Genomic DNA, 22,731 nt, shown 5'->3' with positions numbered 1-22,731 from the left:
TTATGGGGAAGATACTAAATTTTGCATTGGATATTCAAGAGTTTCTATATACCAGGCAGATAGATAGCTAGAGACATAAAGATTGGTTAAAAAAAAAAAGCAATCAGAAAAATTATTACAAGATCTAGCTTATATACAGAAATGAAGTGATGCAGGGATAATTTTTCTCTGATTATGGAGAAAAGCAGATTACAAAGAATAAGGAAAGACTCTGATGGAAAATCAAAGATTTCTGAAATAACCAGATTGCTTTGATCTTCTCAATGAAGGTGTTGAGAAAAGGGAAATAAACTGATGAGTTATAAATAAAATATTAATTAGCAATTGAGGGGGCTAAAGTAAGCAAATGGTGGATAATATGAATGAATACTAGTTAGTAGGTTTTGGTCAGAAAGTGTTTAGTTGATAATGTGTAATAAAAATCTGTCAAAACATTGTTAATATTGCCTAGAATCTAGTGAAATATTCTCCCAGCAAGCAAAATTCTACTACATCTTTAAAATAGCTATAGCGCGGGGCTGGGAAAGGTGGCTTAGTGGTAGAGTGCTTGCCTAACATGCATGAGGCACAGGGTTTGATTCCTCAATACCACATAAACAGAAAAGGCCGGAAGTGGCGCTGTGGTTCAAGTGGGAAAGAGCTAGCCTTGAGCATAGAGAGGCTCAGAGACAGTGCCCAGGACTTGAGTTCAAGTCCCAGGACTAGCAAAAAGAAAAAAAAAACTATAACTCTCGTGTTAAATATGCCAATCTTCCCAAAATAAAGTCTCTGATAAATAACGTTAATAAACAAGACATGACACAATCAATAAATTTGTCAATAATCACATCTCAGCCTTTTGTCTAAGATCAAGTGTGATCACTTGCCAATAAAACTAGAAAGGTCTTATGTGCTGATGGCTCCCGTCTGTAATCCTAGGTACTCAGGAGGCTGAGATCTGAGGATTGTGGTTCAAAGGCAGGCCGGGCAGGAAACTCCATGAGACTCTTTTCTCCAATTAACCACCAGAAAACCAGAAGTAGTATTGTGGCTCAAAGTGGTAGAGTACTTGGCTTGAGCTGAAAAGCTCAGGAACAGTACCCAGTATCCAGACCCAGAGTTCAAGCCCCATGACCAACAAAACAAAACAAAACAAAAAAAACTAGCAAGATGGTGCTGGGAGGGATGCAGCACTGGCTCATGCCTCCTTAGCTACTCAGGAGGTTGAAACCTAAAAGATCATGGAAGCCACCAGCCCAGGCAGAAAAGCCTGTATGACTCCATCTCCAATTAATCAGCAAAATGCTGACCTGGAGTGTGCGGTCCAAATGGTATAATAGCACAGGCTAAAAGAGCATGAATATGAAGTCTCGAGTTCAAGTTGAGAAAAAAAAACAAAAAAATGGCCAGACAATACAAATATGATAGCAAACTAAGAAAGGCTTACTAAGAAGTCTCTATATATATTCTATAAATAAGAAAAAAATCTAAATAATAACTTTACATTTTTCTTATGAAATCCCACATTATGACCACTTGGTAAGCCTGTACCTCGTGGGGCTTGAACTCTGGGCCTGGCTGCTGTCCCTCAGCTCTTCAGCTCAAGGCTAGCACTCTACCACTTGAGTCACAGCACCGTTTCCGGTTTTCTGGTGGTTTATTGGAGGTAAGAGTCTCATGGACTTCCCTGTCCCGGTTGGCTTTGAACCGCAATACTCAGATCTCAGCCTCCTGAGTGGCTAGAATTATAGGCATGTGCCACCGGCGACCAGCATGATGAATTTCTTCAACCCAAATACATACTTATCCATAAGATATACAAACATACACATTTCACTGGCAATACATTTAGAAGAAACTAGATTACACTGCAAAAAAAATACTCTGCACCACTTAAGAATTTTTAATTATATACTAGTCAGTATATTTAAGTTCTATCAGGAGAAATATGTTCAAACTTACTTGATACCAAATATTTTCTAAAGATATTCCCATCAATGGTTTCTGGTACTGGGTCCATAGTATACTTTGATTTTGGAAAATGTTAACAAGAGGAATCTTAAGTGTTAATTTTAGAGTAAGTGAAATAGATCTCTCTCTCTCTCTCTCTCTGACTTTGACAAATTCTTGCTAGGTAGCCCAGGCTGCCTGTGAATAGTCTTTTTTTTTCTTCTCCCCAGTCCTGGAGCTTGAACTCAGGGCCTGGGCGCTATCCCTGAGCTTCTTTGTGCTCAAGTCTAGCACTCTACCACTGAAGCCACAGTGCCACTTTCAACTTTTTCAGAGTAGTTTATTGGAGATAAAGAGTCTCATGGACTTTCCTGCCCAAGCTGGCTTTGAACCATGATCCTCAGATCTCAGCCTCCTGAGTAGCTAGGATTACAGGCATGAGCCACTGGCACCTGGTTGAATAGCCTTTAATTCATATATTACATGGGTCCAAGATACTCTAAACTTACAGTCACCCAAAAAGTAACAATATCCAAAACTGAATACACTTAATTACATGACAATGAAGAAATACTTTAAGAGACTAAAAAACTCTTAAGTATTTAAGTAATTTACTATTCTGAATTATGCTAGCAAGATAATTCAATGTCAAGAATCACACCTTAAATATCTTAAAAAAAATAAATCAGTCTCAGGTGCTGCTGCTATCCATTTTCAATCCCAGCACTCATAGGCTAAGGCAAGATGATTTGAGTTTGAAGACAGTTTAGGCTACATAGTAAGTTTGAAGCCAACTTGACTATATAGTGAGACTCCAAAAAGAAAAAGGGCCAGGTGCCAGTGGTTCATGCCTGTAATCCTCACTACCAGGAGGCTGAGTGAGACCTGAGGATAAAGGTTCAAAGCCAGCCCAAGCAGGAAAGTCCATGAGACTCTTAAGAATCTCCAATTAACCACAGAAAACTGGAAGTGGTGCTATGGCTCAAGTGGTAGAGGGCTAGCCTTGAGCTGAAGAGCTCAGGGACAACCCCCAGGCCCAGAGTTCAAGACCCATGACCAACCAAAAAAAAAAAAAAAAAAGCTGCGCACTGTCTGCTCACACCTGTAATCTTACCTACTTAGGAGGATTGTGGTTCAAAGCCAGCTTGGGCAGAAAAGTCCAGGAGACTCTTATCTCCAACTAACCACAAAAAGCCAGAAGGGAGGGGGCTGTGGCTCAAGTGGTAGAGCGTTAGCCCTGAACACAAAAGCTAGGGCCAGTGCTCAGGCCCAGAGTTCAAGTCCAGGACTGGAGAAAAACAACAAAATCAGCAACCAATAAAAGAGAAATCATAATGCGCTATTTGTAATACGAAGAGAGCAGAGAAAAAAAGAATCACTACTTTTAAGTTTTAAGATATTTTTGAAACAATGAGTTTTTTTTAACTCATGACAAAGTTTACAGAATTAGAAAATACCAAATATGAATACATATGTATATATGTACACTTACCATTGTGTCAGAATTAAGAATTTGTCTCATAAATTCCAAAAAAGAAGATGCAAGTTCTCCTGTGTCCTTACTAAATGTGCTGATCACTCGTTTCAGTAAACTATGGAGAGCACTACTGTTTTTCCTTAAAGAACTGTAAATAGAGAGGAAATACTGTGTTGAAATATGAGCATATAAAGACAGTATGAAGCCCGGGTGCCAGTGGCTCATGCCTATAATCCTAGCTATTCAGGAGACTGAGATCTGAGGATTACGGTTCAAAGGCAGCCCAGAGAAGAAACTCCACTAGATTTTTTTTTTTTGGTCAGATCTGGGGTTTGAACTCAGAACTCAGGGTGTAAGCACTGTCTCTGAGCTTTTTTTGCTCAAAGCTAGCACTCTACCACTTGAGCCACAAAGCCACTTCTGGCTTTTTCTCTTTATGTGGTGCTGAGGAATTGAACCCAGGGCGTCATGCATGCTAGGCAGGCACTCCATGAGACTCTTATCTCCAATAAACTACTCAAAAAAAGCTAGAAGTAGTGCTGTGGCTCAAGTGGTAGAGTGCTAGCCTTGAGCAAAAAGCAGCCCAGGGACAGTGCCCAAGCTCAGAGTTCAAGCCCCAGGACCAGCCTATATATATATATATATGAAATAGTATGAAAGGGCTAGGAATGTGGTAGAGTGCTTGCCTTGCATGCATGAAGCCCTGGCTTTGATTCTTCAGTACCATACACACAGAAAAGGCTAGAACTGGCACTGTGGCTCAAGTGGTAGAGTGCTAGCGACTGTGCCCAGGCCCAGAGTTCAAGCCCAGAACTGGCAAAAAAAAAAAAAAAAAAAGATAGTATGAGAAATGAACTATGTAAATTCAGACAATAAAATTTATTTCATCATTTAAAAAATGCAAAAAAGCACCAGTGGGGGCTGGGAAGGTGGCTCAGTGGTAGAGTACTTGCCTTGCATGCCTGAGGCCCTGGGTTCGATTCCTCAGCACCACATAAGCAAAAAAAAAAAAAGCACCAGTGGCTCACACCTGTAATCCTAGCTACTCAGGAGGTTGAGATCTGAGGATTATAGTTCAAAGCTAGCCAGAGCAGGAAAGTCAGTGAGACTCTTATCTCCAATAAACCACTCAGAAAACCAGAAGTGGCACTGTGGCTCAAGAGGTAGAGTGCTTGCCTTGAGCTGAAGAGCTGAGGGACAGCACTCAGGCCCAGAGTTCAAGCCCCATGACTGACCAAAAAAGACAAACAAACAAACAACTTTTTGGTATGTCCATGTACACAATTTAACAAAGAAATATTCTGCCACTCTGCCACTTCTTACCTTCCCCTTACATTTTTTGGTGGTTAATTATAGATAAGAATCTCACAAACTATTCTTCCCAGGCTGGCTTAGAATCAGGATTCAGCCTCCTGAGTAGTTAGGACTACATACGTGAGCCACTAGTATCCAGTTTAATTTTTTTTTTTTTGCTTGTCGTGGGCCCTGAACTCTGGGCCTGGGTGCTGTCCCTCAGCTCTTCAGCTCAAAGCTAGTGCTCTACCACTTGAGCCACTGCACCACTTCCAGGTTTTTCTGCTTATGTGGTGCTGAGGAATCAAATCCAGGGCCTCCTGCATGCAAGGCCAGCACTCTATCACTGAGCCATCTTCCCAGCCTTCAGTTTAATTTTTTTACTGTGGGGGGGAGGTAGGGGTGCATGTGCTCATGTCAGTCCTCATGTTTGAACTTGGGACTTAGGCACTATCCCTGAGCTCTTTCACTTAAAGCTAGATATCTATCACTTTGAGCGACAATGCCACTTCTGGTTTTCTAGTGGTTAATTGGATTTAAGAGTCTTGTGGACTTTCCTGACAAAGCTGGCTTTGAACCATGATCCTCAGATCTCAGTCTCCTGAGTAACTAGGATTATGGGCATGAGCTGCCAGTACCTGGCTTGTTCCATCATTTATATAGTTCTCAGTTGATCAACAGAATTTAAAGGGCAAACTATTCTAGTTATATCTTACAAGATATAACATAATAGCCAAAACAGTAATAAGTATGACATTAATGCTAGACATGCAGTATTTACAGTTGGAAAATAACAGAGTCTAAGATGCCATCATACAAGACTACAAAAAAGGCAAAATAAAAGCAGAAAGATTCAATTGCTGTTTGTGAGAACTCTATAGCATATTGAAATGGAATGGCACAAGAAACAGGAAAAAGACTAAATATAAAGGAAAATTATGTTAATGAATAGACAAAGGGTCCAATATTAGACTATACCAATGTTTAGACATGGCATAATATCTTAAGAAAGGGGGGCTGGGAAGGTGGCTCAGTGGTAGAGTGCTTGCCTTGCATGCATGAGGCCCTGGTTTCGATTCCTCAGCACTGCATAAGCAGAAAAAGCTAGAAGTGGTGCTGTGGCTCACTTAAGTGGTAGAGTGCTAGCCTTGAGCTGAAGAGCTGAGGGACAGCACCCAGGCCCAGAGTTCAGGCCCCATGACCAACAACAACAACAACAACAACAAAATCTTAAGAAAGTAGACTATTCTTCCAAGGGCTATTTAAACACAAAGTCCATAGGAGGCCAATGCTTAGTGATAAAGCACTAACATGTGCAAGAACCTAGATGCCTGCATGCCTGTAGTTCCAGCCTGTAGTCTCAGCTACTTGGGAGGCTAAGAGGAAGGACTTGATTGAGATCATGAATTCAAGGCCAAACTAGACAATACAGAAAAATCTCAAACCAACCCCTCGCCCACAGTATAACCTGTGCTTTCACTGTATTTGATGTTGGTGGAGGGGAAGAGGAAAAACAAGTCATTTAAATAGGGATACAGGTGGACCCATTGCAACAATGAAATGTACAAGTCATTATGTCGAAAACAAACTTTACAACTTTGGTGGGGGGGGGGGACAGGGAGAATTGGGTGGGGGGACAGGGGGAGGATGGGAAGGGATGGGAAGGAGAAACAAAGGAGGAGGCTACAATGCTTGATAAGAAATGTACTCATTATCTTGCCCATGTGATTGCAACCCCTCTGTACAGTATTTTCACAATAAAAAAATAAATTTTTTTTTTAAAAAAGAAAAATCTCAAACCAAAAATCCATACACACACACACACACACACACACACACACACACACACACACACCCCTAGCCAAATGACAGTGGCTCACGCCTACTCAGGCGGCTGATACCTGAGGATTGTGGCTCTAGGCAATCCAGGCAAAAATATTCTTAAGACTCTTATCTCCAATTAAGCACCAAGAAAGATAAAAGTGGACTTATGGCTCTAGTGGTAAAGCAAAAATGCTCAGACAGCACCCAGGACCTGAGTTTAAATCCCAGGACTGGGGGGGGGGGGGGGGGGGGGACCAAAACCCTAGAAGTGTGCCAATGAGCTGGATGCCGGTGGCTCACGCCTATAATCCTAGCTACTCAGGAAGCTGAGATCTGAGGATCACAGCTCAAAGCCATCCCAAGCAGGAAAGTATGTGAGACTCTTATCTCCAATTAACCACCAGAAAACTGGAAGTGGCGCTATGGCTCAAGTGGTAAAGTGCTCTGTTTGAGCTGATGAGCTAAAGGGCCAGTGCCCAGGCCCAGAGTTCAAACCCCACGACCAAAAAAAAGAAAACCAACTCTAATGCACTGCAATGCATTAGATGCAAATGCAAAATGGTATATCCACTTTGTAAAACATTTTTACAGTTTCTTATTAAGGTTAAATGTACATCTATCATAGGACACAATAATTTCACTCAGATATCTACCCTAGAGCAATAAAAACTAAGGTTTACACAAAAAGCTATGTGCAAGGCTTTATCCATAACTACTAAAATTTAGAAACAATTCAGAATGCTATAATACTGCTCACCAATTAAAAGTAAGTCCATTACTAGCACTGTTAATGAATACATATACACAAAAAAAATTCCCATAGAAGAAATTATACATTTAACCCTTCACAACAGGTAGAAATTAACTGATTTGGGAGAATGAATGTCAGTAAAAATTTTAATCTAATAAGACATTAAAGGTGACAAAGTTTTACCTTTTTAAATGAAATAATCCATAATCATGCTCTGCAAGAAACATCATCGTTCTAACACATGTCAATAAACAGTTATAACTGCTTTCAGAGTTAGCTAAGGTAGCCAAGAGACAGTCACAGATTGAGGACATCAATTCTTTGTTTGGTAGAGAATTGGAGAGTTGCTCCAGTTCAGAAATAGAACCTTCAGAAGAAGTTGGCAAAATAAGGGCAATGTCCTGTGGAGGAAGGAAGGGGCAGACAAAAAATAAATTTTCTAAATAGCCATCACCATCATTTAGCACTATTGGTTCAGAAGTACACAGCAAAAAATATTTAATCATTTCATTAAAATATTGTTTTTATAGTTTTTATAACAAATAGACCAAGAGCAAATATATCAAAACTCAAACATGTTAAGAATAAAGGAGTTGCTTTGGCCTTTTGTAAGTTAATATAAGAACACCTACCTAGGGACTAGGAATGCAGCTTAGTGGTCAAGTGCTTGCCTAGCATGTATGAAAGAAACCCTGGGTTTGATTCCTCAGTACCAAATAAACACAAAAAGCCAGAAGGGTGCTGTGGCTCAAGTGGTAGAGTGCTAGCCTTGAGCGAAAGAAGTTCAGGGACAATGCCCAGGACCCGAGTTCAAGCCCCAGGACTGGCAAAAAAAAACAAAAACCAAACACCTAAAAAAAAGACATATTTTATAAAATTTTACTCTTAAGGAATTCTTTATAAAAATATTTTACTTACTCACTACCTGACATATATAACTGTAATACTCTATATATCATCTTTATAATAAAAAAAATTTTTAAAAACACTTAAAATATATATTTTCCATATGTACTTTACTGGAGTGTAATTTCAAATGGCTAAAACTTACTTTTAGTACCAAAATATTTCAAATCACTGAATTAATTCTGGTATATACAGAAAAATGTTAATTTATACAGAAAATATTAATTATATTAGAAATAAAAATTATATTATAATATAGAGAAATTTTAATTTAAACATCAATTCTGAAATGTAAAATTCATTAAAAAATGGATGGAAAAAAAAACAGGTACTGGTGGCTCACATTTTAATCCTAGATATTCAGGAGGCTGAGATCTGCCAGCCTGGGCACAGAAGTCCATGAGACTCTGTCTCCAATTAATCCACAAAAAACTGGAAGTGAAGTGGAAAAGCACCAGCTTTGATAAAAAAAGCCAAGCAAGAGTGCTCAGCCCTGAGATCAAGCCTAGTGTCAACATCAAACGAAAAAGGGGCAAGGGTGTAGGAATGGGTAAAGTTCATGAACACTTAAGAGCAATCATTCAATTAAATATTCTCCTCAGGGTTGGGAATGTGACTTAGTGGTAGAGTGCTTGCCTAGCATGCATGAAGCCCTGGGTTCAATTCCTCAGTACCACATAAACAGAAGTGGTGCTGTGGCTCAAAGTGGTAGAGAGCTAGCCTAAAATGCTCAGGGGCAGCACTCAGGCTGAGTTCAAGCCCCAAGACTGACAAAAAATAAATAAATAAAAGACACACACACACACACACACACACACACACACACACACACACACACACACACACACACACACACACACACACACACACACACACACACACACACACACACACACACACACACACACACACACACACACACACACACACACACACACACACACACTGGAACAAGGGCATGAACTCAAAGCACACGCGGATGCGCGAGCACGCGCGCAACAGACATGAACAAGGGCATGAACTCAAAGCCTAAAGCTCTTGCTTAGCTTTTTCCTCTTACAGTTGTTACTCTACCACTTGAGCCATACCTCTATTTCATTTTTTTGCTTGCTAACTGAATATAAGAGTCTCATGGATTTGTTTACCCAGGATGGTTTTTAACCTCCACCTTTAGATATCAGCCTCCTGAGTAACTAGGGTTATAGAAGTGAACAATTAGTGCCTGGCTTGACTTAAGTCTTAAACATAACCAAGTTGGATTTTTGCTTTCCAACATTAAACTTTATTAAAAACATTCAGTATGATATTATCTGGCTTAAGAAATGGTCACCTTAATAATAATAATAATGTAACACCTTAATAATAACAATAAAATTACATTTAAAACTTAGTATAAAATTATATATAAAACTATATTTAAAAAGTTCAACCTGAATAAAAAAAAATCTGATAATCAGTTAGCATAAGAATTGGGCTGGGAAGGTAGCTCAGTGGTAGAGCGCTTGCCTTGCATGCGTGAGGCCCTGGGTTCGATTCCTCAGCACCACATAAGCAGGAAAAAAAAAGCCGGAAGTCGCGCTGTGGCTCAAGTGGTAGAGTGCTAGACTTGAGCTGAACAGCTGAGGGACAGCGCCCAGGCCCAGAGTTCAGGCCCCAGGACAGGACCTTCCCCCCACTTCCACCCCCCAAAAAGAATTCTATCTAGCCAGACACTGGTGGCTCACACCTATAATTGTAGCTACTCAGGAAGCTGAAATCTGAGGATCACAGTTCAAAGCCAGCCTGGGCAGGAAAGTCCATGAAACTCTTATCTCCAAGAAACCACCAGAAAACCGGAAGTGGTGCTGTGGCTCCAGTGGTAGAGTGCTAGCCTTGAGCTGAAGAGCTGAGGGACAGTGCCCAAGCCCGGAGTTCAAGCACCACAACCGACAAAAAAAAAGTAAAAGAAAAAAAAAAAAAAGAATTCTATCTAAAACACCTTTAGGCATCAAAACCTTCTCCAAAGATCTTAAACACAAAGGTAAGCACAGTGGCTCCTATCTGTAATTCGAATTACTAAAGAGGCAGAAATGGAGAAGATCACAGACTAATGCCAGCCCAAATGAAAAGTTGGGGGGTGGGGTGGGAGATGGGAAGGGATGGGAAGGGTAAACAAAGGAGGAGGCAACAATGCTTGATAAGAAATGTACTCATTATCTTGCCCATGTAATTGTAACCCCTCTGTACAGTATTTTCATAATAAAAAAAAGAAAGAAAGAAAAGAAAAGTTCAGAAGAACCAATCTCAACAAATAGTTAGATGTGGTGGTGAGTGTCCCTCATTTCAACTATTCGGGAAGTGTAAACAGAGGATCAAGGCGCAAGCCTATTTGAAAAATAACTATTCAAAAAATACCTGAAGCAAAATGGGCTAGGGTGACATGACTCAAGTGGTAGAGTAACTGCCTGATAAGTCCAAGAATCTGAGTTCAAACTTCAGCACTTAAAAAAATTCCAATTACATTTGGCTTTTAAAACTAATGTTGTTATCTTGTGAACAATGCACTAATTCTCAATGCCTTTAAAAGTTGTCCTAGGAGCTGGGAATGTGGCTTAGTGATAGAATGTTTGCTAACATGCATGAAGTCCTGGATTTGATTCCTCAGTACCACATAAATAGAAAGAGCCAGAAGTAGCACTGTGGCCCAAGTGGTAGATAGCCATGAGAAAAAGAAGCTCAGAGACAATGCCCAGACCCTGAGTTCAAGCCCCAGGACTGGCAATAATAATAATAATAATAATAATGAGGAGGAGGAGGAGGAGTTGTCCAAATAAGGCAAAATAATTTAACTCAATAACAAAGCCATAAAATTCAAGAATGACTTAGTATATAATGTAATTGGTATAGACATTAACCATCCTTAAAATGTTGAAACAGTGTTATAAAAGCACTTATCCAGCCCCTCTGCACAGCATCTTTACAATAAAATTTTTTTAAAAAGCAATTATCCAAAACTGCAACATTACAAACGGTAAGGAAAAAGCTCTTCAGAGAAACCCATGAAATAACCCAAAAAGCTATGAAACGACAAATCATTTTACTGTTGCTTCACTTATCAAATTTATGTTCCTAAACAATAGTAGGACTAATAAAATATAGGTGACATCTCCTTGTTCACAACCAAGATGTATAGCAAGAGCTTTAAAACATACATACATACATACACTAACTTTATAAATAATTATAAAGAAATACCTGATCACAGAGAGACTGCAAAATAGATGTGATATATTCAACACACTGTTGTCGAATAACACTGTCTCCAGGAGACCGCACCAAAGCTAAAAGATCTTGGAATATTTCTGCATATCTTTCATCACCTTTAATAGTTCCATTAATTAGGTGCAAAATAGCTAATTTACAAGCTTTATGTGAAGCCAGAGCATCAAGAAGAGCAAGCAATCTTGTGGTTTGGCTAGTATACTGTTTTTCTTTATCTTCTGAAGTGCTGGAATAAAATTAACATATTTAGTAAACAAGTTCTTGATTTTAAAGGTACTATTTAATACTTATTTTTCTATACATTATAAATTTACACAAATTTTGTATAAAACATTTCATTCTTGGATATGATAGTTTTCTAGAATTTTTTTGTCAGCAGTGGGGCTTGAACTTAGGGTCTGGGCACCGTCCCTGAGCTCTTTTGCTCAAGGCCAGTGCTCTACCACTTGTGCCAGAGCTCCACTTCTGATTTTCTGGAGATAAGAGTCTCATAAACTTTCATGCCTGGGCTGACTTTGAACTACAGTCCTCTCAGATCTCAGCCTAAATAGCCAGGATCACAGGCATGAGCCACCAGCACCTGGCTTAGTTTTCTAGAATTTTACCATGACTCTAAAATTTTATAAGTCCAAGTTTTTAATAATATATTTTCTTTTCTTTTTCTTTTTTTTTTTTGGTTGGTTGTGGGGCCTAAACTCTGGGCTTGGGAACTCTCCCTCAGTTCTTCAGCTAATGGCTAGGGCTCTACCATTTGAGCTACAGTGCCACTTCCAGCTTTTTCTGCTTGTGTGGTACTGAGGAATCAAACTCAGGGCCTCATACATGCAAGACAAGCACTCTACCACTAAGACACTTTTCCAGCCCTAATATTTTCTTAATATTTACTTTTCCATAGTTTATCTTCCTTTTCTTTTTTCTTTTTGGCAAGAACTAGGGTTTAAACTCAAGACCTCATTCTTCCCAAGCACTTTACCACTTGAGTCACCCCAAGCCCAGTATCGTTCACCTTTCCAAATCTTTATCATTACATGTATTTTATGCTTGCAATAATAAAACAACTAATTTCCAGTTTTAAACCATTTACATACATTTACATGGATATGTGTTATATACTCATTCTAAACCCTGATATAAGAAAAAAATGTATATCGGTGTCAAGAATAACTTGAGGAAAAAATTCCATGGCAAAATGAAAATACCTTTGCAAGTCTTCTACAATCAAATCCAACACAGTTCTCATAATCAGAAGTGCAGTAGGTGAGGCAAGATCACATAACTGAACACAAATACGCCGTAGCATATGTTGAATGGGCTGGCAGGTTGTGCCAGAGAAAGAACGAACTATCTCTTGGAGCAACTTTGCTTGGACATGAAGGTGCATGCTCCACAATTTTCGGGTGTTGAGTGCCACTGATATATCATGTGGCTCAATAACCTGTTAAAAAAGTATAATGTGTGTGTACATAGGTTTTTAATTTTTATTTATAGTCATAAAAATTGACCAGGAAGAATTGTTAAGAAATGAACATTTTTACTACATGACTAAACATTTAGTTTTCTATTACACAATTAAACATTGTTTGAATTCAATAATTCTAAAAAAATCTTATTGTTCTAGGTTAGCAGTCAGTTGAACAGAGTACATTAATGAGGCAATAGTTATTGGTAAATTCTATAACATAATAAAGGGAGGGGGCAGAAGATTTGAAATAACAGAAAAATATAAGTACAAGTATACATAACAGCATAATAAAACTCACTTTGACAAAAATTTATGTCACCCCCCGTATTTCCTGAATGACCATCTTGCTTCAGTTTTATCTCATCCTCATTCAGTTATGTTACGTCTTTTTCGGGGGGCGGGGGGAGGAAGAATGAGGGTTTGCTTTTGTTTTTTAACAAAAATCAATGGCTTTATTAAAAGTGTTACTGCAGTCATTTATAAGATGCATGTTATACAGAAGTGATACCTGAGTTGTTTGCATTGGCAAAGGAAGAGGCAGCAGCTCTGAAAGGAGTATGAGTCCAGAAAAAAATCCCTCAGGAACCTTCAAGATTGAAGAAAGAACTTCTTTTAGCATTAAAGACCACGTATTATTGGCCAGAGTCTCTTCTGAAATCGTAAGTTTTTCATTAACTCCTTGTGTAAAAGTCAGTAAAATATCAATTATATCATTCTGAATTTTCTGCTCATCACTATCCAAACGACCTGAGAGGGGGATAGAGCACAGGAGCATGTGTAAAGTAACAAGTGCTGAAGGAACACGCATGTCCTTAAACTCAAAGGAGCCACCTCTCAAGAGTTCCGTCAACATAGTTTTAAGAAGAGTGAGTGTGCAGCGAGCCATTGAAATAGTAGTAACTCTGTGAAGGGTAGTCCCCATGTTGACATGGAGCCTCCAAGGCTGAGTCAAAATACTGTTCAATTTTTGCAGAACCCGAATAAAGGTGTCCATTCCTTCAGCAGAAAAAAGCTGAATAACAGCAAGATTCCATTTCAGGTCTTTCTGTTGACCTTTATAATAGGGAGAAGAAGAAAAACCTAATTACTTAAATATTAAAAAATCAGTCACGAATTTAGTAAATGATATGCACTCTAGTCTTAAAGAATAGGAGATTTTGAAGCATATTACTAACATTACCTTCAACAGGAGGTGGTGGACACGCCACATTACAAAGAACACGTAGGGCAGTGGTAAGGCCAACCCCTTCTGCAGTCATCAAGTTATCAATATTCTTTAAAATAAAAACGGACAGAATAGAGAGAATTATGCTGATTAATATATGCACATGTGAAATACCATGTCAAAACCCTGTGGTATCCTTAACACACACACACATATACACACAGTGCTGGGGACTAGTGGCTCATGCTTATAATCCTAGCTACTTGGAGGCTAAAATCTAAGGATCATAGTTCAAAGGCAGCCTAGGCAAGAAAGTCCGTGAGACTCTTACCTCCAGAAAACCAGAAGTGGCACTGTGGCTCAAAGTGGTAGAGCACTAGTTTTGAGTGAAAACACTCAAGGACAACACCTAAGCACTGAGGTTCAAGCCCCATGACCAAAAAAAAAAAGATAGAATAAAATAGGTTCTGTTGTGGGGTTGGTATCAGCAAGAGAACAAATATGAAGAGTAAATGAGGATGGTGAATACGGTCAAAGTACCCTACACCTGTATGGAAATGTCATAATAAAACCTCCCCATATAACTAATGATATCTGAAACAGTAAATAAATAAAAAAAATAAAAATAAACAGAAACCTTAATTTCTCATTTCCTATTAAAATGAGTGGCAACACAGGGTTAAAAATATGATCTTCCAGGGCTGGGAAGTTGGCTCAGTGGTAGAGTGCTTGCCTTGCATGCCTGAGGCCCTGGGTTCGATTCCTCAGCACCACATAAGCAAAAAGAAAAAAGCCGGAAGTGGTGCTGTGGCTCAAGTGGTAGAGCGCTAGCCTTGAGCTGAAGAGCTGAGGGACAGTGCCCAGGCCCAGAGTTCAGGCCCCACAACCAGACCGCGCCCCCCCCACAAAAAAGGATAGATGCATAACTCTTAAAAAAAAAAAAAAAAAGTTAAGGGGCTGGGAAGGTGGCTCAGTGGTAGAGCGCTTGCCTTGCATGCCTGAGGCCCTGGGTTCGATTCTTCAGCATCACATAAGCAAAAAGCAAAAAACCGGAAGTGGTGCTGTGGCTCAAGTGGTAGAGCGCTAGCCTTGAGCTGAAGAGCTGAGGGACAGCGCTCAAGCCCAGAGTTCAGGCCCCACGACCGGACCTCCCCCCAACCCCCCAAAAAAAGAATATGATCTTCCAGAAGTGGTGCTATGGCCCAAGTGGTAAGAGTGCTTGCCTTGAGATGAAGAGCTCAGGCCAGCACCCAGGCCCAGAGTTCAAGCCCCACGACCAACAAAAAAAGAATATGATCTTTCAGCCTCATGCCTATAATCCTAGCTACTCAAGAGGCTGAGACCTGAGTACTATGATTCAAAGCCTGCCTGGGCAGGGAAGGCAGTGAGACTATTATTTCTAATTAACCACCAAAAAACCACAAGTGGCACTGTGGCTCAATTGATAGAATGCTAACCTCGAGCTGAAGAGCTAAGGGACAGCACCCAGACCCAGAATTCAAGCTCCCCCCCCCCCTCCACCAACACAGATGGCTTATACCTGTAATTCTAGCTACTAAGAAAGCTGAGATCTAAGGATCACAGTTCAAAACCAGCATGGGTAGGAAGCCCATGCAACCCTCACCTCAAATAAACTAATAAACTACTGAGAAAAGGCCAGAAGTGGAGTTGTGGCTCAAGTGGAAAGAGCACTAGCCTTGAGCAAAAGAAGCTTAGGAACAGCACCCAAGCCCTGAGTTCAAACCCTAGGACAGAACACAAACGTGCACCCACAAACGTGTGTGTGCACATACATGCGTGTCCACAGAATATGATCTTCCAATTCCCAGAACCAAAAAAGAAAATGAAACTTTCAGAACACACAATATTTTATATTTTCAGTAAATTTAAACATGAGTAAAGCTCTAGAGCTAGAGAAGCTTATGAAAATTATTTTGTACGATGTGTGGGGCTGGGAAGGTGGCTCAGTGGTAAAGTGCTTGCCTTGCATGCATGAGGTCCTGGGTTCGATTCCTTAGCACCACATAAGCAGAAAAAGCCAGGAGTGGTGCTGTGGCTCAAGTGGTAGAGCACTAGCCTTGAGCTGAAGAACTGAGGGACAGAGCTCAGGCCCAGTGTTCAGGCCCCATGACGGACCAAAAAAAAAAAAAATTCAGGTTTCTATACGATGTGTGGCATCATGTAGATAAAAAGAATTATACAGCTGGGCGCTGGTGGCTCACGCCTGTAATCGTAGCTACTCAGGAGGCTGAGATCTGAGGATCGCGGCTCAAAGCCAGCCCGGGCAGGAGAGACCGTGAGACTCCGATCTCCAATAAACTACCAGAAAACCGGAAGTGGCGCTGTAGCTCAAGTGGTAGAGCGCTCGCCTTAGCTGAAGAGCTGAGGGACAGCGCCCAGGCCCAGAGTTCAAGTCCCACGACCGACAAAAAAAAAAAAAAAAAAAGGATTATACAAATGTATTTAATGTATTGACTGAAACAATGATAACGGAAATGTATGGTACTCTGTATTAAGAGTTAAAATGGGCTGGATATAGTAGCTCAAGCCTGTAATCCTACCTACTGCAAAGACAGAGATCAGAGATCACAGTTCAAGGCTAGCCCAGACATAAAAGGTCATTACACTCCATCCCTCTCAATGGCAAAATGATGGGCTGGGAAGGTGGTTCAGTGGTAGAGCGCTTGCCTTGCATGCGTGAGACCCTGGGTTTGATTCCCCAGCACCACATAAGCAAAAAAAAAAAAAAAGCCGGAAGTGGCGCTGTGGCTCAAGTGGTAGAGCGCTAGCCTTGAGCTGAAGAGCTGAGGGATAGCACCCAGGCTCAGAGTTCAGGCCCCACGACCGGACCCCAAAAAAAAAACACAAAACAATGGCATAGTGGTATATGCCTATCATTGCCACTGGTAAACGGAACAAGTAGAAGAATCACAGTTCAGGCCTGCCTAGTCATAAACGGAAGTCCTATTAAAAAAAAAAAAATCAATGTAAAAAGGGACTCTTGGAGGCATGGCTCAGGTGGTACAGTGCCTGACAAGCCCCAAGTCCAATCCTCAGTACTCTCAAAAAAAGAATTTAAAATAAATTTTTCCTATACATCCTTTTTTTTTTTTTGGCCAGTACTGGGGCTTGACTCAGAGACTGGGCACTGTCCCTTAGCTTCTTTTGCTCAAGACTAGCACTCTACCACTTGAGCCACAGCGCCACTTCTGGCTTTTTCTGTTAATGTGGTACTGAAGAACTGAATCCAGGGCTTCATGCGCGCTAGACAAGCACTCCACCACTAAGCCACATTCCCCAGCCCATCCTATTCATTCGTTTTTGTTTGTTTGTTTGTTTGTTTTTTAAATTGTAACTTTTTTTTTTTTTTTTGTCGGTCGTGGGGCTTGAACTCTGGGCCTGGGCACTGTCCCTCAGCTCTTCAGCTCAAAGTGAGCGCTCTACCACTTGAGCTACAGCGCCACTTCCTATTCATTCATTTTATACCATCTTCTCTCTCCAAAATGAAGCAGCTGACTAGAATGACCACAGGGTCTTGGTAAAGTACCTCAGTTGGTCTTGATCTCATGGTTCTCCTGTATTAGTTTCTTAAGTAACTAAGATTACAAGTATATAATAACCTGTCAGACTACAATGACTGCATTTAAAAAGCTCTGTAGATACTAAACTTCAGAGAAGCAACATGGAATCTTTCTGGACCACACAGTATAGATTGCTTTTTTTAAATGGAGATACCAAGCGTCAAGGACATGGTTATACGAAAACAAGAAATGAAGCTGGTTGTGTCTTTACTGCCTGCTTATGGTATAATTTATAACAACAAATAGTCTAAATTGTAGCTTTCATAAAATAACATTCTAAATAATATAAAATCAATAAATTAGCCAGGCACTGATGGCTCATGCCTGTAATCCTAGCTACGTAGGAGGCTGAGATCTGAAGATGGCAATTCGAAGTCAGCCTAGGCAAAAAAGAAAAGATTCCACTAAACTACTTAGAGTAAGAACTGTGACTCAAGTGGTAGAGCACTAGCTTTGAACAAAAAACAGCTCAGTGAGAGCCCCCCAAGCTTGAGTTCAAGCTCCAGGACCAGCACCAAAAACAAAACAATTTCTTTCTTACATTTTCCTCTAATTTTTTTCTGAACTTAAGGCAGGAGAGAGCCAAAAGTGAAATTTCAGTCTTGAAGCAACGGTCTTTAGTACAGATACTTATAATAATACCATGACAGAGTAAAAATGGACATAAGAATCAAAACTCTTGTGTCATATAATTCAAATTTCTGTAACTAAAAGTTTCATAGTAGTTAAGTATCTTTACTCAAGCACTTTGATATTGGCAAACTGCAGAATTACTAAGAACAGGTATACAAAATTCATGACCACTGGGGAGGGAAGGGATGATAGGGGAAAAACAAAGGAGGGGGTAACAATGCCCAATAGAAAATGTACTCATTACCTTACTCATGTAACTGTAACCCCTCTGTACAGTATCTTTACAGTAAAATATATCTATATATCTATATATATATATAAATTCATGAACACTTATATTTACAAGATATTTATATTTGTGCTAAAAAACAAAAAGGCAAATGAAGTTCCAGAAAATTATGAAACAGAGAAATCTAAACAATATTTTGTTTGCTGTTAGGTCAAAATCTGTTAGCAAGATTAGAATACGTATATATAATCCTTTACAAACATACATTGCAGTTTATTTATTTATTTTTTTATTTTTTTGGGTCCGGTCATGGGGCCTGAACTTTGGGCCTGGGCGCTATCCCTCAGCTCTTCAGCTCAAGACTAGTGCTCTACCACTTGAGCCCCAGCGCCACTTCCAGCTTTTATTGTTTTATGTGGTGCTGAGGAATCGAACCCAGGGCCTCAGGCATGCAAGGCAAGCGCTCTACCACTGAGCCACCTTCCCAGCCCCTACATTGCAGTTTAAAGATCAATATAGTTCCCCACCTCACCCCCATAGATGCAAACATATACACATCTCATTTGCCAAGTAAAAGAAAAAGATAATTCCAAGTCTATATAGCATACTTACGAGTGCTTTTAACATATCATCATATGCTACATTTGAGCAAAGAAAAATAACTTTCAAGATTAATAATAGAGTGATTGTTTTCCAGTGTGAATTTTTAACAGCAAACTATTACAAAATCAGTACATTTTTATAGGTTTTTGCAATAAATTTTATAGATTACATAGAACTTTATAAATTTTTTGTAATGAATTTTATAGATTTTCATGATGAATTTTATAGATTTTTAGAAATTCCAATTTATAAATTAAGGATATAAATTTTTAGAAATTTCAATTTATAAATTTCAAGGATATAAACTATCTCAAATTAGCCAGAGAAAACTAGTTCCTTCTACGATTATCTAGAAGTAGACATATCAATTTTCACCTAATTTTTTTTTTTTTTTTTTGGTGGTCATGGGGATTGAACTCTGAGGCTAGCTGCTGTCCCTGAGCTCTTCAGTTCAAGGCAAGCACTCTACCACTTGAGCCACAGCGCCATTTCTGGTTTTCTGGTGGTCAACTGGAGATAAAGAGTCTCATGCACTTCCCTGCTCAGGCTTGTTTTGAACCATGATCCACAGATCTCAGTCTCCTGAGTAACTTGGATTACAGGCACAAGCCACCAGCACCTGGCTTTCAACTAAAAATTTTGAATGAAATAGATTTCCAATAGTTAAAATTTTAACTGAAGGTTGGGAAGGTGGCTCAGTGGTAGAGTGCTTGCCTTGCATGCATGAGGCCCTGGGTTCCATTCCTCAGCACCACATAAGCAAAAAGAAAAAAGCCAGAAGTGGCGCTGTGGCTCAAGTGGTAGAGCACTAGCCTTGAGCTGAAGAGCTAAGGGACAGTACCCAGGCCCAGAGTTCAGGCCCCATGACCAGACCCAAAAAAAAAAAAGTTTAACTGAGCCGGGAGCTGGTGGTTCACACCTGTAATCCTAGCAACTCAGGAGGCTGAGATCTGAGGATCACAGTTCAAAGCCAGCCCAGGCAGAAAAGACCATGAGACTCCTATCTCCAATAAGCCACTAGAAAACCGGAAGTGGCATTGTGGCTCAAGCCGTAGAGCGCTTGCCTTGAGCTGAACAGCTGAAGGACAGCGCCCAGGCCCAGAGTTCAAGCCCCACGACTGACAAAAAAAAAAAAGTTTAATTGAAACAGTTACATATTATAATACCCCAATAAAACTTTAAAATACTTTTGTAAATATCATCAAAATGAAGTTTATTCCTACTTCAAATAAAAATTAGCACAGACCCAGTAGAAAAGCAATGTAGTACACACAACTGTGTGTATGTGTGTATTCAAACACAAAACTATCTATATTTCATTTGTGCCTATATGGTCTAATAAATCAAGGACAAGATTTTGCCATTAACAATACAAATGACTTAATATATTATCACAAGTTTCATAAAATCAAAGCCTTTTAAGTTTTACTTACCTGTTTAATATATTCAATTAAGTTTGGTATGCAGTTAATTTCAAATCTAAGGTTTTTCAGAGGTTCAAGCCACTTGCCAAGTTCTTAAAAACAAACAAACAAAATAATCTATAATATTTAAAACTAAAAGCTGTTATAACAAAGAAAACAAAGCTATTTTTCCAAAGAAAAACATTATTAGATTTGCATTAATTTCAATAATCTAAATTTCATAAAGGGATACATTTGTGTTAATTTGTTTTCCCTGCTTTTTTTTTTGAGAAAGTATATTGATATGAACTATAGGCTTGAACTGAACTCAAGGTTTTCTTGCCTCAGCCTCTCCAGTGCTAGGATTACATGGCCTATATTTTTGTTTAGTCTTGTTTTTTAAGACAGTGTCTCACTTTGCAACCTAAACTAGCCTGTCTTAATGATTGAACTTAGGGCCTGGGTGCTGTCCCTGAGCTTTTATGCTCAAGGCTAGCCCTCTTACCACAAGAGCCACAGCTCCACTGCCCACTTTTTGGTGATATATTAGAACTAAAAATTCCTTGGACTTCTCCGCCGAGGCTGGCTTCAAACTATGAACCTCAGATCCAGAGTAGATAAGATTGATTATAGGTATAAGCTACTCACCCAGCAGCCTCAACTTTGGATCCTTCTGTATACCCCACACCCCCAGATCCACTCCTTCTTTTTTTTTTGTGCCAGACCTGGGGCTTGAACTCATGGCTTAAGCACTGTCCCTGACCTTCTTTTTGCTCAAGGCTAGCACTGTACCATTTGACCCACAGCGCCACTTCCAGCTTTTTCTGTTTATGTGGTACTGAGGAACTGAGCCCAGGGCTTCATGCATGTTAGGCAAGCACTCTACCACTAAGCCACATTCCAAGTCAACCTCTTCCATTTTGATTATACACTTTAACCACCAATTTTTGTGACTTTCAAAAAAAAAAAAAACCAATAGCTCTTCCAAAGCTTTTAATTTATATATTGAAATGTTTTATCAAATCTATGGCTTGACTGCCTTTGTAGAAATTTCAAAAAATTAAAAAGTATATTTTATTTAACTACGATAAAGCACCAAATATAGATATTCAATGACTTTTCTTTCACAAATCACAAATGCTTAAAATAACTTCTGGTACCATACCTTGCAATTTAGCATTATTTTCATCTGCTTTACAAAGCTTCAAGAGAGATGCTGCATGTTGTTCTAGCATTTGGACATCACTGGAAGACTGAACCACCACCAAAATAAGTATGCATGCATAATTATAAGCTACTGACTTCTTAGACTTGGAATCACTGAAACAAAATAAGGTTTTTAAAAGTTTGGAGTAAAAAAAAATTTTCAGGAATGATTTTAAACATTCTTTTCTATTTGGTTTTAAACAAGGAATTGACATCACCTAATATCTTGAAGATAATAAATCAGATTTTACAGTTCAAATCCAATTCACCTGAAAACACTATGAGACAATGAGGTCATTCCTAGCATCCATGGAGTACTGGTTCCAGGACACCTCCATGATATCAAGATCCATGGAGGTTCAAGGCTCTTACATAAAATGGAATCGTATTTGCAAAGAATCTATGTACATCTTCTCATATACTGTAAATCATTTCTACCTGTAATATCTAATATAGTGTAAATGCAGTTGTTACACTATATTGTGTAGGGAATGATGAGAAAAAAGTCTGTGCATGTTCAGTACAGATACATTTTTTCCAATTATTTTTGATTCATAACTGAAATCCATGGAAGCAGGAATCACAGATAAGGAGGGACAATTGTATGTAAGAATAAAAGCATACACAGTAGATAGCAAAATTCTATTAAGAATAAAAATAAACAATGAAGTATTAACAAGTATATTTTAAAAATATTGTTCTCCTTAAAATATTCATCCAATCTGGAAATATAGGAACAAATGTGATAATCTGAAGCATCACTCAGTCTTCTGTTTCAGAGCTGTTAAGATATAGCTAAGTATAAAAGCCACCAAAGTTTGCTTTCACAGGCCCTTAAAGAAGATTCACCATTCAAGGAGTCACACCAAGTCCCCACTGTGAAGGCATTTATATGGATGCTACTGTTTTACGCAATATATGCAAGAAAAAGAACATGTCTCTCTCTTCTTACACTAGAATCCACCATACTACTTGGTAGGCTCTTCAAAACCATTATCCTTCTCAAAT

The 22,731-nt window shown here is 39.3% G+C and overlaps 1 protein-coding gene across 2 annotated transcripts in view; it reads right to left on the bottom strand.

Annotated features, from left to right (window-relative positions):
• Virma (vir like m6A methyltransferase associated) overlaps positions 1-22,731 on the bottom strand; it is a 75,532-nt gene that overhangs the window by 19,160 nt on the left and 33,641 nt on the right. For both annotated transcript variants that reach the window (XM_042672926.1, XM_042672927.1), the window contains exons 10-17: positions 21,683-21,837; positions 20,548-20,630; positions 14,084-14,177; positions 13,412-13,956; positions 12,641-12,876; positions 11,415-11,667; positions 7,458-7,675; positions 3,422-3,554 (exon numbers count right to left, since the gene is read on the bottom strand). In XM_042672926.1, coding sequence (XP_042528860.1) covers positions 3,422-3,554; positions 7,458-7,675; positions 11,415-11,667; positions 12,641-12,876; positions 13,412-13,956; positions 14,084-14,177; positions 20,548-20,630; positions 21,683-21,837 — 1,717 coding nt within the window. The remainder of the gene's footprint in view (positions 1-3,421; positions 3,555-7,457; positions 7,676-11,414; positions 11,668-12,640; positions 12,877-13,411; positions 13,957-14,083; positions 14,178-20,547; positions 20,631-21,682; positions 21,838-22,731) is intronic.

This window comes from Dipodomys spectabilis, unplaced genomic scaffold, assembly GCF_019054845.1.
Source record: "Dipodomys spectabilis isolate Male_0828 unplaced genomic scaffold, ASM1905484v1 ptg000783l, whole genome shotgun sequence".
NCBI classification, from domain to species: Eukaryota; Metazoa; Chordata; class Mammalia; order Rodentia; family Heteromyidae; genus Dipodomys; species Dipodomys spectabilis.
This window is presented reverse-complemented; position numbering and strand designations above follow the sequence as displayed.